General features: G+C 39.2%; 1 protein-coding gene across 3 annotated transcripts in view; it reads right to left on the reverse strand.

The window, feature by feature from the left end:
* Positions 1 to 20,811, reverse strand: part of rgs6 (regulator of G-protein signaling 6) — a 194,293-nt gene that overhangs the window by 79,226 nt on the left and 94,256 nt on the right. For all 3 annotated transcript variants that reach the window (XM_004917248.4, XM_002936882.5, XM_012969437.3), the window contains exon 3: positions 4,097 to 4,196. In XM_004917248.4, coding sequence (XP_004917305.1) covers positions 4,097 to 4,196 — 100 coding nt within the window. The remainder of the gene's footprint in view (positions 1 to 4,096; positions 4,197 to 20,811) is intronic.

The following is a 20,811-nucleotide window of genomic DNA, read 5'->3' on the forward strand; positions in this document are numbered from 1 at the left end:
AGCTAGAAATCTAGGAAGCTCAGAATTATGGGAGAGCGTCTACTATAGACTCTATTTTAATTAATTAATTCACATTTTTAATAATGCTTTTGGTAATAATAAAGCAGTTCCTTCTACTACCTTGATCCCAACTAAGATATAATTAATCCTTATTGGAGGCAAAACAATACTATTGGGTTTATCTAATGTTTAAATTACTTTTAGAAGATGTACGGTATGGAGATTTGAATAATGTAAACACCCCTTATCTGGAAAACCACTGGTCCTGAGTATTCTGGATAACAAGTCCCATACCTGTATTGCCTTTTCCATGTTGTCTTTAGAGACTTTCTTGCTGTATAGGACCTGTGGGTGTTCACAGTATATGGACTGCCATAACTAAAAGCTAATGAAACATCTTAATAGTTATTAAAAATGAAATCCCTGAATTGCTTTGGCACCAATATATTGTCATAAAAACTATATGACTATTACAGAGAAAAGGCAAAAGAATGCAGAATAGCTTGTTTAAATGGGACAGTAGAAGAAATGTTAATACAGATATAGGATCTATTTTTGAAAATGCTTGGGATTTGCTTGAGGTTTTCCAGAAAAGGGGTCTTTTCATAATTTGGATCTCCATACCTTAAGTATGCTAAAACTCATTTAAATATTAAATAAACCAAAGAAGATTTTTTTGCCACCATTATGGATCTATGCAGCTTAGTTACCAGTACCTAAGTACTGTTTTCTTACTAAAGAGACAAAGGAAACATTTATAAAAAATAGCTTAAAATTCACTCTAGTTCAGTTGTGTCAAAGGTACAATATATTAATACACAGTAATTCAGGCAGTAAAAGAAAAGGAGATTAAGCTATAATCATATCCAAATGTATGTTTCATATTTTTACAGAATGATATTATTGAGTTACAAAGCTCTAAATGACCTTTTGTAAGATTACCATAACCTAAAATTAGGGACAATAATGACCAATATTTAGCCACTGGCATTTTCTAATCACTTCAGCCATTTGATTAAAGGGCACATGTCACGGCGTTGCCTATTTTGTATTCTCTGGCCAGTATATGCTAAGCAAAATGAGAAAGAGATTGCCTGATGTTATAACTCAAGATACAACATTGTTTTATTACAATTTTATTAGAATACAGAATTTTTTACGCCATTTTCTCCAAAGTGTTACATGATACAACTCAATGTAAATGAATATATACAGTATATATATATATATAGTACATCAGGAACAATTCATACAACCCAAAGATCTATATCTTGCTATAATGTCCTCCAGATGGAAGTTAGGAGAGGTAAGTGAGCCTGGTTACTCCAGCCAAGGAAAACAACTCATCCATTGACATATCCTAACATATAAATGGCTGCCTGAGGTTCCTACAAACTCTAGTTCACAGATCCCATTCACTCATGAAACGGCGGAAGTTACCTGAATATAAACTGAGCTGCAAAATCATATAAGAAAACAAGGAGGTCCTTTATTTTTAATTCACATGCGATGCAAAAAGCACTGCTTTATTTAAACCCAAACCAATATAAATGTATCATCGTCTGGTTTACCACACTTGATATTTTGACATTTTTCTAGCAACGCCACTGTTATTATGTGTTGGAATAAGTCACTATGACAGCGTGTAGCTCGAGCAGAATTAATTGGGTAACAAAGAAGGCTGCAGTTTGGTTCCTCAGAATCAGCATAGAAAACAGAAAGGCTGTGATTCTCCTTCTTGCTAAAAATGTCCTCATTTCTATTTTAGGAAGGTCTTCCCCCTGAGTAATTAAGCTATAGCATCATGGGTTGTACATTTGTTTTTATTTACACTCAAAGGGCATAAGTAAAATCCTCTTTTTAAGAAAAAACATCATAGAAGGGAGACTGCCCTTCAAATAATATACTTGCCACAAATTAAGGCATCCATTGCTTGGGCCAGGCTCACCAAATAAGGCAGAATTGTTGCCATTCTCTTATATGATTTTGAAGCACTGGCATAAATAGCAGCCTATGTGCCCAGTGTAAGTTTGCTGCCTCTTCTTGCCCTTTTTCCAACCCTTGGGGTGAAGACACACGGGGCGATTAGTTGCAGCGCAAATTGTCGCAGTTATGCTCGCGCTCTTCTATAGTGAAAATCGCCCCGTGTGTCTTCGCCCTTATACTCACCCTATATATAACAATCTGCATACCACCTGATGTTAGCATGCCCCACTATATCCTTAGCAGTGGCAGACTCTATAACACATGACCTGTTCATCAACAGTGAGGGTCATGTGGAAACAGTACACAGTAAAGATAAGAGACAGATATATATATATATATATATATTTCCAGAAAGTATTTTAGAGACATTTAATGAAACCTTTTTTTTTTTTTAAAAAAGGGCACTGATAGGCTTTTTCATAACAAGCTTCCTTATGTCAACTAAGCCCTTTGTAAACAACAGTGGTTTATTTTGTTAAATGCATCATAAATTAAAAAGCATTTATAGGAGTAGATCCATTCCTGCATGTGGCTATCACACAGTCAAATAAACTCTCAATCAGGAAATAATTCAGTCCACTGAGGACCTGTTTCCTGAATACACAGGGGCCATTTACTACTACCCATAGGAGAAGTACAAGAGTGCCCCCTCCCTCTACTGCTTATACACACAGCACTTCTGACTGGGGTTTGGCTGCACTACATAACTCACACTGGATAAAAAACAACCCAGGGTAATGTGCAGAGTGCAGAACTGGTATTCCCTGCTTCCTTACTTGTCTGAATGACATGCAACTTAGGGGACAAGAAGGGGTACTCCTACATATCTCCCTTTCGAATACAACACTGCTATATGCAGAAACCTGTGGCATTTCAAGGAAAGTGGTAAGAAGTGTACAAAGTGCATAAGAATGTCAGACTGTACCCAGTTTTTTGCACACTGCCTCAGTCTTAAATGATCTTGTATGAATTGTTAATCTAACTTATTATTTAAATAATGACCAAGGACCCTGGCTTATTTATTTTATCAGTCTTCTTCTGGATGGAAGAAGACTGAAATGCATTCTCTTATGCAAATAGAAAAGGTGACTATGGCACCCATTTACTAAAGTGTGTTAGATGGCTGATTTGCATCAGAAAAAACACCAGAGCAGGTGTATTAACTAAGGACAGTTTTTCTGAGTACATATACATTTTCACTTGCACGGAACTTAAGGTTTTGTACCAAGTTTACTAAAGTCTATTGCCAGAATTAATGCCGGATAAAGACAAAATCGAATTTATCACCCCCCAGAGAGGGTTGTTATGTGAAAAAATGGCAGATACTGTTCCTTGGGAGAGATTTCGTCAACTTGTTTCAATGATAGCAGTGAGAATTAGTCCACTGAGTAAGAGTGACACCTAGAAATGCATTATTATTGAATTAATTGCTAATTATTATCGTGCGGATATAATTGATTAATAATATTATTTCATTGGCCATAGTTACATTTACTAATGCATTCATAAACTGCTATTAAATACTATATTATATTCGATTTCATTAGTCTGGACTTTCGCAGTGGCACAAAAGAAAAAAAATCTGCCAGATTTAAGGCAGATTATGCATCTGACCTAAATGACCAATATAAAACTTGCAAGAAAAAAATCTGAAATGAACTGGTATGCCTGTATAACTAACTATACTTTGCGCAGAACAAATTTATTGGATCGCACTTTAGTAAACAAACAAGCAGCGTTAATTTTGATGTAAGAAAACTTGCAGAGATAACAGGCCATGAGTTTTTAGGAATTTTAGTAAACGGACACTTAAATCTTTTGAAAAAAAAAAAAAAGATATATTATAATTAATAATAAATACATAAATAATAAATTGTATTTTGATTGCCATTTTATGATCAAAAGCAATCTCTAACACTGCAGCAAATTGTGATGAGCAAATCTGTCCCGTTTCGGCTAAACAATCCGTCAATGCCAAAATGCAGAAATTCGCAGCGAATCCGTATCTGGTAACAAATTTTGCTCATCACAACTAGCAACATGCCAGCATATGGCTTACATGTCTTACACCAGTGTTATCTGCTATAAAGAAAATATCTTGTGCTTTTACCTGTCACCACACTGGGAATTTTCGACAGGAAGCTTTTGACTGTTCGGATTGGTACTCCACCAGCTTTATCATCTTGCATCCGTGTGATAATATCTTCTATCTAGAGAAAAAAAAAACATATATATTTTATGAATCTCCCAGAAAACAACACACAAGAGAAGACTTCAAGTGTCCTTTTTTAAACGCCTGTCCCAAAACCTCACAACCCAGGGTTGCACACAGGCACAGGTTGCTTAATTTATAAACACTGTAAATTATATTAACTATAACCCAGATCATCATAACAACCCACAACCCTTATCTTTTTAGAACTTTGCCAATAGCATTAATGAACATACATGGGTAACCACTAGCCACTGAAGGCTGTACATAACAACATGTTTTATATTAACATTAAACACTTAAACAAAACCCATTGCTAAAACTGATACCCCTTAGTTTTTTGTTCCCCCTTTCCCCAAACCATAGTTCATGTTTGGCACTCATAAATCCCTACTGCAGTTAAAGTAATACACCAATTTTGTCTACAAGTAAAAGAGGCATAAACAACAGCAAGTTCTCATACCATCTGCCCTTACCCTCTCATAGCACCCCATGCTGTTAGTAGGAAATGGTGTTTTCTGCCGTCCTCCTATAACCAGGTAAATGGCTGCCTGTAGTTCCAGTTCCACTTATTTAATACCGCCCCTTCTTATAATCTTCTGGCCAAAAACGGTAAAGCCCATAATTCCTCTAGCACTCTCATAATTCTGCCAAATTTACGTCTTTTCGGTTGTGTGCTATGTATGAACCAGTGATCCTGACAATACTGCAAAATCTACCAAATTGTTTATGCATAGTTATTCTCTTTATACATGACAGCAGTTTGTTACACTGCTGCAAAATTTGCACATAAAAGCCCTCAACATTTTTCATCTCTAATGAATCCCAATACAGATTTCCAAATAAATTTAGTACATATAAAATGCATGTCACCACACCCAATCATGTTGAAGAAGCTTGGATTTTTTGTACTTCACAAGACCTGAATGGTTGGGGCTCTGTATTCAGAATATAAATGGCATAGAATCTAGATAAAAATTGACTGCTTTTGAAAATAATTAGTAAGCACCAAAAAGAAGATATTTTGGAAAGCATTCAGAGGTAGCATTTATGAAATGAAAGGCCAGTAAATGGGCACTTTCATACTGTGCCGAGTAAGCCTTTATTGTGATATTGTGTAGCCACTCCAGGCAGCCAGTGTACTGAAGCCACAATATAAGATCGATAAGAGCAATTTTATTAAAACATTCAATCTTAACTTTGTAAACAGAAACATCTTCCTAATAACTAATAATAGTCACTCAGAGAGCACCATTTGGCAAATTCCTTTTGCAATGCTTCCACAATAAAAGAAAAAATCATATACTACTAATTCCACAGCTACTTTTTTTACTGTATTTTATTTTTTATTTTTTTTCTGTTCTGCTGTTGTTCTGTGTATACAGAACAAGTGTTATTTTGTAGAAATATTTAACAGTACATTGGGGTATTGACCTCTTCACTACACACATTTCAGTTGCCATTAGTGTGAAGCAAACTTTGTTTTTCTACAAAAAAATGCCCAAAGACTGCAATGGACACAAAAGAATGTTGAGCAGTATAGAAAAAGTCACATTGACTTTCCCTCTGTGGTCTGTGGAACCACTTAGCAGCAGTAGTAGTGATGCTACTTCCTTCAAAGCTCTGTCCTGCCCCTAGCGCAGAGAACACACCCTAACAGATTAGGATAGAACTGCTTCATATTATGTGAGTGGCTTCTGTACCAGCCCAAGGTGACCACAGCCCATTAGCAGGGAAGATCTTCTTTTCTGCTGATTCACTGCACATTCTCTGTCATTTACTGAGCTTAGGGACCAACTATATAAAAAAAAAAGGCAAATGGCACTCAGGGCTGCAAGCAAGGGAACAAACCCTTTAAATTTTTATTGCGGAGGATGCTTGATAAAGGGGTTATCTTGCCCCGAAACGTTGCACCTCCGCAATAAAAATTTAAAGGGTTTGTTCCCTTGCTTGCAGCCCTGAGTGCCATTTGCCTTTTCTTGTGATATTGGATTCGGGAGGGTGCCGATCCCTCCAGCAGTGTGCACCGGGCATTTAGTTATTTTGGAGAGCTAGGGTTTGCGGAAAGTGATTATTAAGGAGCCCTATAGCATTATTCTTTGAGCAGATGGAACCTCACTTGCTGCTGTTATGTGATGATTTCCAACAACCCCTAAATTTGTTGTTAAGCAGCACTGAGCACGTCAGTATCACTGACACTCAAAATATAACCTAACAAGATGAGACAATGCTGTTAATGATTTTGAAGGTCTGGTTCATAACTATCATGAACATATGTGCTGGCACAGCAAGTTCAGTATATAAAATATAGCATTTCTAGCCATATTCTTTAAAGACAATGCCCTGGCTGGCAGGCAACAGTGTTACCCATTGCACCATTGTGCTGCCCATATCTTTTCCACTGAAAACAATTTTTAAGCGAAGTAGTGTAATTTGGGGAGGGGGGTAAAATATGTTCTCAGTTTTTTAGACTTCAGAGTAGAGTATACAATCTGTATATGAGATAGAGAATGCATTTAGCAGTTATTAATGTTGCCTTTAGATCCAGCCAACTGGACTTTTATCCTACTTTCCTAGCAACCAGGTAGTGTTTAGATTGACAGGCTCAGGAAAAACAGAGAAGGTCTGAATAGAAGAATATGTAACAGAAAAAATTAATAGTAATAATAACAATAAAAAAATCTAGCCTGGAATCAGTCTGCTTTGTGGCTTGTTGTTGTTGACCCAACCAGAAAGTAGCTTAAATTCAATGCTAGCTTGAGGCAAAATGTAAACACAAATAAGTAAAAAGAACAACTGCAAATTATGTCAGAATGTCAAGGTATACATCAGAGTTAAAGTCTATTGTCCCAACATATTCCTCTTTAATACTTACAAGATGGTTGGCCAAGACATAAAAGCTTTGGCTAAAGCAGAAAAACAAGCCTTATTAAGACAGAAATATCATCTATATAAATCTTCAGCAAGGCAGGATATAACTCAGCACTATTAAAGTATGTGTAAAGCAAATTAAATAGTAAAAAGGGCTAATATGTGATGATGGCATCCCTTTAAGCCAATAATACACTCTAAAAATACAGAAATTGAATGAGCTGTGCACTTAGGGCAAAACATGCACTTGCTGATGTCTCCAAAGAAATTGTGTTATTGCAAATCTTTAAGACTAACACAGGATGGAAATATATAACTCAAAGCATCTAAACCATTAAATATTCATGTTCTTAGGGCTCTATGGATTATTATGCTGACTGATATATTTTGGTAAGTCGCTAAGGGGACATGTCCCACTTTCCATGTAGAATCTCAGCAAGAAATTTGTTCCTCTGCCGAAAATAAAAAAGTGCAAATATAAAAAACAAGTTTGGGAAGAAAATTATTCTTATAGTATTCTCATGTGTTGGCCTATGACACACAGGACTATTTTTGTACATTTCGTGAGTGACTAAAAATAAGGTATCAAAACTCCAAAAGACCAGCTGAGTCTATACCGAATTACCTGAAAGGACCATTTTCCCCTAAACACAATGGAAAAAGCCAGCCATTTTGAGTTTTTAGGTAGAAAACCATGGAGGACAAAACCAAAGTCTTAAAAAAATGGAAAAACAGGGTTTGGTTTGGGCATTGCCAGGAGTCTGGAAAGTGAAAATCCTGCACATATTTTAGTCAGGGGCTGAGGTGTGTATACTGTTATTATAGACAGACACACAGTATAGTGAACTGGCAACACTGAGGATAAGCTTGTCATAAGATATATGTTTTAAGGCAGTTGTTGGCAAACCATGGAAGCTTACATGTGAAGAGGTAACAACAAAAGGGTAACAAGTGGGTGTAAAAAGCCGACAGGCGCATTCAGTATGGGATAGAGTGACAGTCTGTGGGAGAACAGCCAATTAACAGAGCGTTTCAGTAGTCAAAGAATGACGCTATTATAGAATGGGCTAGGATTTTGTGCAGGTAAACTGGCAGAATAGGCAATTGTTCTTTTATTTCCTTTTTCTCTTTGTACATTTGAAACACACAGATATGCCTATATGACCATGGAAGGGAAACTATACAGCCGTTTATCTGGACTGTCAAATTAGCTTACACAACCTGTTAATTCCTCAGTATTCACAACCGATAATACTTCTCTTTCCTCATATAGAGGGTGACCACATTAATTTGTTAAAATTAACATTTATCCAGTGGCCATTCATCACATTCAGATCCTTATGGATCACCAAAATACATAAAATCATGTTCAAATTCAACATTTTACCCAAGTTACATCCTGCCTAAAGCTGGCTATACATGTTGAGATTTTTCTCTCCCTAACCCTCAATTTCAGTGCAATCTGACAAATCAGTCAAATTATCGTAAGGTTGGCACCAAACATAATTATAAGGTGGGCACCAAACCATTGTACAGCTAGCGATTATTCATCCGACATCGGTCAGAAAATGGATCAAGCAGGTTTGAAAAGTTTGTCATTAACAATTAAATTTGTCCATTGTCCAACTGTTTGCAGGATCAAGCAGGTAGTGTTCCTAGATTCAACTAGATGATATCGCTTGAAATGGTTGTTTCTGTTGATGGGCAAATCAAACTTTTAAATCATTTTAGGATTGGAGTTTGGTGCTACAAAACGAAAAGATCTTTTAAAAATCTTAACGTGTATGGCAAGCTTAAAAGTGGCCACCCTTTAAGATTGGCATGTTTTGTGAGGTCGCCAAATGAGCAAATCTTTCCCCCAATATGGGTTATATCTGCTTATAATAAAGGTGATATGAAAAGTCTAAGAGAGGACCACATCAATGAGCCAATGTGGTCCCCAATCCAACTAAAAAATCAAACCTGCCCGATCGATACCTGGCCAATTTTCAGGCAGATATTGGTTGGGTGGGACCATCGGGGATCCCCATATACAAGCAGATAAGCTGCAAAATCTGAAGGACCCAAATCAGCAGCTAAAATATGCTTTTGTATCGCCACTTTAACTTGAAGCTGATCCAGAGGAAGGTGGAGCTGTCCCCAATTTGCCTCAGACGGGATGTGCCCTGATGTTGCAGCCCTCAGTGGGCCACCAGACACTACAGTCTGACACTGATAATTTAACCCAGCTTATAAACATGCCCCTAAGTGTAAATGCATTTACGGTACTATGCATCATGCTACAGAAATAGTGCTGCCTCAAAAAACAGAAATAACTCCATTATGTCCCAGGGGCCAGGGGCCAAGCATCCAGAACCAATGGTTTAATAGCACAGATACAGTATAAAATTCAGAGCTATAAATCCATGTTCCATTATCTTGCACTGATGAGATCTAAAAAAAAAAAATTGTCTCTGAATTATTAGACTGTGCTTTGCTGCTGGACTACCTTCCCTCCCCACATAAGTTGGGCAGAGATGCTAAAGATACAGGTTTCAGGTTAAGGCTAAGAACCCACGGAGCAGTTGAGTCCCCCACAATAGTTTTCTGCTATCGTGGGCGACAAACCTCTTCGAAAAAGCTTTTCACCGTCAACAATAGGAGTCTTCGGTGTAAAACCCTTTGCATCAATTCTTTTTCCGAAGTCGCCCGACTGCAGATTACCGAAGCCATGGGAAGGACTCTCCACCAGGAACTCCTATTGTTGCCGGTGGGAAGCCTTTTCAGAGCAGTTTGTTGTCCGCAATAGCAAAGATCTACTGTGGGCAACTCAACCGCTCCGTTAAGTTCTTACCCTAAACTGAATAAAGCAGAGGAGTGTAACAGGCACAATATTTGTTGCAGGCCTAGTAAGTAGTAGCATTACATTAACATTACATTAACATTTATTTATAAAGCGCCAACATATTCCGCAGCGCTGTGCAATAAGTGGACCCATTAGATGTGTACACCTAGTACAGGTATGTACTTCCTCATAATAATGTGAATTATGCACATTCAGGTCATTATTAGAGAAGGATAGGAGGAACAGATTCTTATAAGTGTCATGAGTCACTCATTGAACAGTCGAAAAGGCTTTTCCGCACTGCAAACATTTCCAGATGCAACTGTTTCCATGGCAACAGTTTGAGATTTTTTTTTCTATTTTTTTTACATGTTTAACCTAAACAGAAAGAGAGAGAGAGAGAGAGAGGGGCTGGTCTCATTGTATTGTGGTGCTATCCAGTGTGAAAACACTAATAGCTGCTGCTATATTGTCTGAAAAGACAGAAAAAGGATAAGGCCCCAGTAGGACTTTGCAGCTGTTTGATATTAAACACAGAACTGAGGGGCATCAGAACCATCAAGAACTGCAAAACAAACCCAGCATCACATGTATATAACGGCGGTGGTGCACACAGCATTTGCCGATCTGCTCCTGTTCACCATGTCTTGTGTGTACACTGACGGGCACTGATGGGTCAATGCTGTTTCCATCTACAGAACAGTGTAGACAGGAGCAGATCTGGTTGCTCTGTGTGCCACTGGCCTAACACAGGTACATAAAACAGAACATGTGGTTAAACACACCCAGAATTAAGGCAAAACAGTGCACTGGCCCCAACAACAATTTAAAAAACAATGTACAAAGTACAGGGCTCCCTTAATTTATAGTCTGCCTGAAATCAAGCAGACAGAAGAAAGGCTAAGCATGCGCATGGGAACATAATGTGAAAACGTCACATCAGCCCTGGCTCACGTGCCCATCATTGACAGAACAGTGGTGCAATTGCTGACATGCAGTTTAAATAATGCAGTTGCATACTATAGCTTCAATACATTGCCATAAATGAAACAGCAACAGAGAAATAGTGATAAATACTAGAAAACATAAATATAAACAGTGAAAATAATATGTACCTACTATATTGTGATGACAACAGAGTCATTTTTTTACTGTACAATGTCATCAGGCCAATAGCAAGCATACATTATTCAGATATTACAATATTTATTGAGTGCTAAAAGCACAATACAAGTACACTGTGAAGTTCTTTTCCCCAGGAAGTAAAACAGACTCTAGGATCCCTGCGTGCCTTGAGAGATGCCACGAGTCTCAGTGAGTCACATATTCATAACCCACAACCTGCTACAAATGGTGGATTGGCAGTAACTGGAGAGTCAGGTGAAGCAGCACATACATTACATGGCTTTCGTGACAGAAGCAACATAATTATGCATATTTAATAGCAAGAATGGTAGCATTTCACTCTCAGGTATCAAGCTTTCTTAAAGGTCTTTAACATGTTTGTTAAACCATGGGCCCTGAGTATCAGGTACTCTAGTGGGCTCGAGCACACCCTGTTCACCAACGGGCAAATAAGATTGCCAATTGGCTGGTATTTGACTGGCATAGTTGGTAAAACACTAGCTAGAGCTGTGGCTGGTATTACAAATTTACCAGCAATGTTATTTACCAGTAATTTACCAGTAAATTTGTATTACCCTATAAATCCATCCCTTTCCTGACCTTCTCTACTGCCCGATTACCTTTATGCGAATAGGTCCACTTCCGTTCTGCCCAATGTCCCTGTTCATTTCCCAGCCCCATCAGCCTATTTCCCTGGGGGTGGGGTGATGGGTAGATGGGGTGGGGAAATGGACAGGTGGGGTGGGACAGTGGGTGGAACTGAAGTGGGCCTAGTCGTATAAAGGGAAATGAGCAGCAGAGAAGCGCTATCATCTTCCCACACGAAGGCCAGTATAATTCTGGCCAAAAGTTGGCAACCCTACAGGCAAATTATATTTGCCAAACACTATTCCATTTAAAAAGATGTTAACTTGTTGGTAAGTTCAGACACATATATTTAACTGACAAGAAGGCGGCTCTGTAGTGCTGAGAAAAAGAGTAATTAGCATTGGTGCAGCCTTTGCGACATTTCCAGGCGAGAGTCAAGTCATTGCTGAGAAACCCCCTTATGATTTTTATGTTCGTGAAACAGCTGATGTGAGCCAAATGTTAATATTTGCAATTATCTTTTTAAAAACCTCTGGGGCTCCTCCATAGGAAAATGACTCACTGAGGCTTAAAGCCAAATCCTTATCTAGTAAAATTCAACATAATTTCATAGTAAAACCCAAATTCTGCTCTCGAGTTGACAGCATTCTGGTGAATTCTATTAGCAAAGAGGTCCCTCGCTGCTCGGATGACAAACACTGTATGAGACAGAGGTTAATTATTTTAAATAGGTTCAGAGGCCTTATATTTCCTCCCTGGGACCAGATATTTTAAACTCTGTACCGATTTGATGCCTAAATATGCACACAGACTTTATTATGCTTACAGACATATCTGAGCTGGTGGTATGTGGACTACCCAGAGAGAACTTCCTGCTACAGCCCTAGTTGGCTTAACTTGCTTAAATAATAAGTAAACCCTTTTTCTTTTCTTCTTTTTTAAATCTCCAAAATTACTCTGTACAACCCCCAGAACAACATACCTTTCTTCCTGCATTCAGAGTTATTTTGTTTCTCTATTGCCCACATTTTGTAACGTATCAACATAAAACATTCTAAATATGACTGCCAGGAGCCTACTGAACAGTTTGATGCCCAATATGCATAGATTTACCAAACTATGTGGTGTACAGAGGCACCCAAATCGATATATAGCAGACAAAGTTTCCATGGGCAAAGAGAAGTAACACAGAACAATGCGAAATGCAATAAAACTGCTAAAATCCAAAAAGAAACACTAAAATCAATGTGAACAACACCTATGCATAACTAAAAAAAAAAACACAAAATTGTGTAAGTGTGTGTGTACCATTGGCAAACTGTGTGTTGTGTGCATGTGTGTGCAAGTAAGTGTGATGGCTGTGAATGTGTGAAACCCCCCAGACCCCCCCAAAATGTATGTGTGTGTAAAGGTATATTAGTGTAATAAGTGTGTGTTTGTGTGTGTATGTGACACTAACCTGGGGACAAGCAGACTGGAAATCCAGAGAAGAAGGCAGGAGGGACCAAGGAACCAGAGGATCGTCTTCTTCTTGTGATCAGTGAGTGGAGCTGTGCAGGGGGGCAGGCAGTAGAGCAGGAAACCACAGGCACGTATTAACCACATGCCCTTTGTTTCCTATGGGGCTTCTAGGCGATCGCGCCCCAGGGGCCACTCTTTCCCCACCTCTGCTCATTGTCTAGGGGCTGGGGAACAAGTGGGGAGAGAAAGCCACTCCTCCGCTCCCAAACTCGGAAGTACTGCAGACTGTAGAATCTACGATCTGTGGCACTTAAAAGGTTAAGCTACCCTAGATGCTTTTGTACAGAGAAATATAATATGTAAAAAATAAATCCCAGCCCCACCAAGGGTCTTCTGTCCAGGGAGCTCTGAATTACAGGAAGGCCATCTCCTAAAGACTACATTTTTATCAAATAATTTACATTTTTAAAATGATTTCTCCTTTCTCAGTGATAAAAAAAAACTGTATTTTGTTCTTGATCCCAACACAATCCTATTGGGATTTATTTGTATTTAAATGATTTTTTTGTAGACACACCTGACTGTGTGTGCCATACTCTGCTTGCCCTACCCTTCCTGTGTGTGCCATACTCTGCCTGCCCTACCCTGACTGTGTGTGCCATACTCTGCCTGCCCTACCCTTCCTGTGTGTGCCATACTCTGCCTGCCCTACCCTTCCTGTGTGTGCCATACTCTGCCTGCCCTACCCTTCCTGTGTGTGCCATACCCTCCCTGACCTATGCTGCCTGTGTGTGCCATACTCTACCTGCCCTATGCTGGCTGTATGTGGCATACTCTGCCTACAGTACCTATAGTCTGAGGTGTAAAGAAGTGAACAATGGGAGTGATTACAGTCTGAGCCTGAGGTGTGAACACTGCAGGGGGTGAACAATGCAGAAACTAAAAGGTGTGAAAAACACAGGGGATTACATATTTAAACAATACAGGGGGATTACAGCCTGAATCTGAGGACCATGCAGGGGGCCAGTTAATCTCAGTACTGATACCATTTAATGCTTACTCAAAGGTAAGCCATCAAAGCAGCCAGACAGGTGGGGGGCCACACAGAGGGGGGTCGCGGACCGCATGCGGCCCGCGGGCCGCCAGTTGGACAGCACTGGTCTAGAGCAAAGCAGTTATGCGTATGGCAGGGTTGCACACCCTACATTGAGGCTGGGAATAAGAATGAATAGTCCAGGTAACAACAGCATTGAGAGGCACTGTACTAGGCCACTGGTTTGTTACTAACGGCTTCACTGAGCCAATAATAGGTGTCAGCACTAAGGTATATTAAACCCACAGCCCTATACTGCGCACAGAATCTCACTTTAGCTCCCGGATATTTCAAAGTCACATTTAATCCTTGGAACCAACATTCAATGTCATCAACAATTCTGCATGCATTTCTCCCTTGACTTGCAAATCTTGTACATTCGACAAAGGAGCCGCTCATAATCTCATTTCTTGTAACCTCTTCTTCACACTTGTACTGTTTTATCTGCTGTGCTGAGACTTTTATCGAAATAACATTCTGCCTCTGGAACGTGCCTCCAATTTCAACTCAGCTCCTCCATTTTCAAATTATCCCTTCATTTTAACTTTTTATTGAAGGGCGTCTGTACTCCTCTACTGAGCACCAGCAGAAGCCATCTATGTTTGGGGTATAAAGTGTTATAAAGAACAACTGCCTTTTATAACAGAATAACATGCAAATATATCTTTAAAACACTAATAAATGAAACATAAAAGACAGAGGATTAACAATAACAGAGCTTCTACCAGTTTTTACCAGGGATTTGGCAGGAAAGGGCTATGATTTATATAAGTTATTCTTGTAAATGTATATATCTATGAAAAACATACAGCTTTGTTTGGAACAGTCCTTTTTTCAATATAACATCAAGGTTAAAGTAACCTTTATATCCAATTTAATTCAAATATTCTGCCAAGCAGTGACAGCGCACAGGTCAGACCTGTGTTTTTCCCATATAGATGACTCACTCAGGGGTTAGTGACCTAGTGATTAACTATCCTGTGTTCAAGTCGCAAAAACAGCGGTGCTCGTCGTTTTGTTTTTCATGAATTGTTTCTGCCACCCACCACCACCACCTGAATGACTACCTCTGCTCTGCTGTTCAGCCATCACAAGTGTCAGGTATAAGTGCTAGACAATTGGTTTTCCTCGGCATGTTGCCTGTAGGGGCTGCACCTCGCTCTGGGAGGCAAAGGAAACCATAGTAGAGAGCACTACAGCATGCCCTGTTACATTGTGTTTGCATCTGCAAAATGACAAGCATGAATTAAATTAATCCCTTCTTTCGTATAATTCCTATTTGACTTCTACTGTCTGATTTACTAACACCCGTACAGTTAACAATAGCAACCAATCAGCAATTAGTGCTTATTAGTCTGTTGGAAATGAAAGCAAACATCTGCAGCAGTGCAATTTAGCACTCATGTTCAGTCCATCAGCCCTAATATTTGCTGACTTCAAGGCCAGTATCGTCTTGAAGTAGCCAAATAACCATTAATAAAACGATTAAAATGTTTTTTTGTATTCTTTTAATTAAAAAGTTCTCAATCTTGGGGGTGGAGGGAATAGTATTGATTCTAGAGTAGGATTTAATGTAGTGTTTTGTTCTGCCTGGGATTGCTTCTTTACATTTTTATAGACAGATCCCACTCACTCCAACAGGCCTGCATACCTTAATCCACTATATTTACAGAAATGCATTTCTCTTCCTTATTCCTATTCTCATTTTCCCCAAAGTGCTCTCTGCAGGCACATTCTATTACACATTCCCTCTTTACATTTACTTATAGGAGTTCTTATCTTGGCAGCCTATGGGTTCTATCTGTACTTACATACCAAGGCGTACTTCTTACACCAAGGGTCAACTGGGAAAATAAGTTTTCACTGCCAGGGGGAACAGAAGACACCAGACTTTATGACAACAGAAAACTATTTCCTAACCGCTACTTTAAAGGAAGTTTTTTTTTTCTATGGTACCAAGTCTTACAAGCGCAGGTGTAAAACATTAATAATGTTTTTTTTTTTTCTATTAGTAAGTATGTATGAATCCACTATTTTAGAATTCAATGAAATGCCAACATCCGCCCCTAATTTACATTTTCAAATTAGAAATATTTTTGAAAATACATTTGCAGCATTCAAATACCTTTAGCTGTATAGTGGTCAAAAGTCATATGACATTAAAGGGCTGTATTTGACCAAATCAATCCTGAAAAATGGCTGGCATTTGACAGAATCTAAAACTGAATCTGGACTCTGGTGCATTCCTACTATTTAGTAGCATGTCTTGCTTCTTCTGCAATGTTTATATCAGTAGGGTTAAAGGTGATACAAGGCAACCCTATTCCACAGAGATTAGCACAAAATAAGCCCTAATATATACCTTTGACAAGAAGTGTATTAATGGTCTATTTGTATTCTTTGTATAAGTGAAAAATGCTAATTAAACTGATTTATGATACAAAAAGAAAATAAAGCTCTGGAAGAGGGTCAGATTCCAATCAAGTCCTTGGCTTAATGTCTCTCACCAATAGAACCTTGTAAAGCTTTAGGGTACATTATCATGGTGCCAGTTTATGTCTCTCTAATGATCATTTAGAACAGAAATATTGGCTAATCTATTGTGTTGTGGCTGGACTATTAAGTGCTTTTAAGGCACACAGCAAAATGAAAATGACAATCACTGATTCAAAGGACACAGACCAAAACAAGAATGCTAAGGAAATACTGTATATTGATCTGCACATTAAATGATAAGAGGAGAAGAAGCCTAAGAGGAGGAAAAGAGACAGAGATAGCTACATTACAAATATCTCCTCAGAAAAACACTTAAATGGTTTATTTGATGTAAACAGTTTTTATGGAGCAAACGCTTGATGCTGGTCTGTCTCTTTTTCACCATCAAATCAAACTAAATATCAGTGCTTTCAAACCCTCTCTGAAGGATAAGAAGACCAGCTGCGAGACGTTCAAAGATGTAAAAAAATAAAGGTACTTATAGTTCTTCTTTGAGATAAATGATATGAAGTCTTTGTATACAATTCCACTAACTGTGTGTTTCCTTTGTATGTCATGCATGTAAGTCACTGATATTCAAATTGTACAGCCCTTTTATATTAAGAGGCCTGTTTCTGGATTCTCTAAATAGACACATAAAGACAAAAACAGACCTCTAATAAAATGGCAGCCAAATCAACATACATTTGGAGCTTGGAATTAGTGTGCGGGCATGCTGCACAGCTATATTGGTTCTTAAGAGTAGGTAAAGGAGGGTACTGGGTAAAGATGTGTTCTTGTTTTCCATAAACTTGTAAAAATGTTCATACTTGGTGGACATGCAACTGACCCAATTAGCTGACTTTTGGACTCACACCCCTGCCTTTTTTTATAAGGACCCTGGAATGTATACATTGGCAAGTGTTTTGTTGAACATTATTAGCGATGCACCGAATCCAGGATTAGGGTCAGGATTCGGCCAAGATTGAGCCTTTATTGGCAGGATTCGGAATCTGGCCAAATCCAAGCGCCTGGCCAAACACAGAAGTAAAACTATTTTTAATGCAAAGCTTCTATTTCATCTTTCAGTATCCTAATTGCATACGTATTCGGTTCGGTATTCAGCCACATCTTTTAAGAATGATTCGGGGTTTGGCCGAACCCAAAAATAGTGGATGTGATGCATCCCTAAACAGCATATTTTGGATTACTGTGTGCTTTTTTTAATTGCTATACAGAGATAAGCTACTAAACACTTTTATTAGACAATATAGGGGTCAAGTACTATGGTTCCAGAAACAAGTACTAAAGCACCAAAAAGTGCCCCTTGGAGCTCATTTACAAAGCACTTGTTCCAGGGTCTGACTGTACTCTGCACCTACCACTGGACTGGGCACAAAACAGCCCTCTCCTAACCACCTGCCAAAAGGCTTAAATGACTCCACCCCACACACCTCCCACTGTGAATACAGCGCTGCTGAACATAGAAAGTGTGGTATGTGTGAGGGCAACACTGGTGCACTCCATTTGTAAGACATGCATGGCAGGGAGCCAGGGCCGGAACTAGGGGTAGGTAGAAGAGGCAGCTGCCTAGGGCGCAACGAATGGGGGGCGCCAGACAGGAGCCAAAACGCACGGGAAGGGGGGGGGTGCGATGCGCAGTTGCAGGGGCAAGGTGGCCGACCGGGTTGCCTAGGGCGCCAGGTTGGCTCGGCCCGCCCCTGCAGGGAGCAAACTGCAAAAAAAAAAAATTGGACTTGCGCCCTATTCTGCACCTAGTAAATGAGCCTCTATGTGCCTGTGGGTTTTAGTTTAAGGAAGCCTGTAATTATGGAGCCTGTGAGAATGTACCACTGTACATGATGGGTGCAGCATGTCTTTTTTCAACCTAATGACTGTGTAAATGTGTAACCTGTTTGTAATCATCAATCTAAACTCTGTGTCAACAGAACTGTAAGTAGCCTATTAGACTTGTCTTAATGGATTCGTTTTCTGCACATTGAGAGTTTGCACAGACCATTAATCCAGTCCAATGAAATATAGTTAGAGATGGGCAATTCTGATTGTGTAGTCATTTGCATATCACATATATAATAACCTAATTTATACCTTTTTTGAGCTTTAAATTTATATTGTATTTCACATAGCACAAATGGGGGGGGGGGGGGGGGGGGAATACATAGACTAGATTAAATTATATTTGGCATTCTTACTTTTAACAAGTACATAAAATGTAAATGATTGCTATTGTTTTATAGGTATCTGGAAGCCTGTTATCCAGAAAGTTTCAAATTCTGGGAACCCATAGTCCATGGAGTCCATTTTAATCAAGTGTAATTTTAAATTTTTAAAAATTATTTCCATTCTATCTGTAATAATAAAACTGTGCCTTGTATTTGATCCCAAGATATAATGAATCCTTACTGGAGGCAAAATAATCCTGTTGGGTTTAATTAATATATACTTTTTTTTGGTAATCTTTAAGTATAAAGATCCAAATTACGGAAAGATCCCTTATCCGGAAACCCCCAGGTCCTGAGAATTCTGGATAACGGGTCCCATACCTGTATATGTACATTTTTCAAAATATTCTTTGCACTCTTGCACCTGTGTGACATATTAATAAAATATATATATATATATATATATATATATATATATATAGGCTACAGACTTCAGGACTTACTTCACAGCAAAGAAAGAGCACTCCAGTTGCCCCACGCACATACCCTGGATACCAACAAGCCTTCACATTCTAAAGGCCAGAGTGAAAGACTGACTTTTATTACCACATTTACTCCAGATAAAAAACCTCTTACGGACTCCATCCTGTACCACTGGTCGGTAGTTGAAAAGGATCGTTCATTACCCCCCATCTTTAGGACCCCTCCACGCATTGCCTACAGGAGGGGCAGGAGCCTGCGCGACTTACTTGTCAAAACGGATCCCATTCTTAGCTATAACTCGGAGACCCCGGCAACCTGGTTGCCTTCGGCCCGTCCAGGGTGCTACAAATGCCCCAACTGTACCACTTGCAGCTCACTTATTACGGGTCCCGTGTTCAATCATCCACATACAGGCAAGACGATACAGATCAAACATAGACTGACGTGCACTTCCAAATATGTAGTTTATTTTATTAAGTGTCCGTGTGGCCTAATGTACATTGGCAAAACCATCACTTCTTTCAGAGACTGGATGGCGAACCACAGGTCTGCGATACGCTCAGCTCTCGCCTCTGGGGAGGCCGATACTCCGGTGGCGGCACATTTTATGTTAAAAAAGCACTCGCTAGCTAGCTTACGCAGTATGTTGATTGACTTTATTCCCCCTCCAGTGAGAGGTGGTGACCGTGAGAAACTCCTCCTACGTACTGAACTAAAATGGATGCACAGACTTAACACAATTAACCAACATGGTCTGAACGAAATGGTCTCATATTCCTCGTTCTACTTGAAATGACTATGTTGCTGGGACTTGAAAAGAACTTTTTTGCTTATTGCTTCTCAGTATGCTTTCATTGACTGTTCTGCACCTTTTCATTCTGATACAATGTTGCAGATTCTGTATCCCCTCACTGGCAACTGTTACAATAGTTTGTGTGACTCAGTACTGCCAGATTGCTACTTATGTGTTCTGCTATTTACTTGAATATTCTGAGTCTCCTTGGTTGATCATTGAATACTTTGTTACCTCTTCTTTCTTTCAGCAGTCTCTACATTTCTTTCTACTTTGTTTTTACTTCACATTGGGTCTCTCATATTACACGCTGTACCATGTATCTGTATACTTGTACTCCACCATATTGCCTAACCTTATTTATCTATTACATTCAGTACCCTTACAATCCTTATTTCTTTTACTCATACTTTCATCCATATACTCCTTACCCAGGGCTCCTCTAATTTTATGTACCTATACCTAGTGTCTGGTGGTCCCCCCTTTGTTGGGAACGGACACCAACACATAATTACCCTTATGGACTTATACCTAGTGCTGGCGGTCCCCCCTTTGCTGGGTACGGACACCAACACTTAACTAGTCCATCACCACGCTGGGTTTGCCCCAACTTTACCCCAATAAATGACGAACAATGCGCTCCTAAAAAATTCCTTTATTACCATTGCATTATCAAGCACCGCTGTGTGCGGCCATACCTACACCCCGGACAGTACA

This window comes from Xenopus tropicalis, chromosome 8 (genome assembly GCF_000004195.4).
Source record: "Xenopus tropicalis strain Nigerian chromosome 8, UCB_Xtro_10.0, whole genome shotgun sequence".
In the NCBI taxonomy this organism is placed as follows: Eukaryota; Metazoa; Chordata; class Amphibia; order Anura; family Pipidae; genus Xenopus; species Xenopus tropicalis.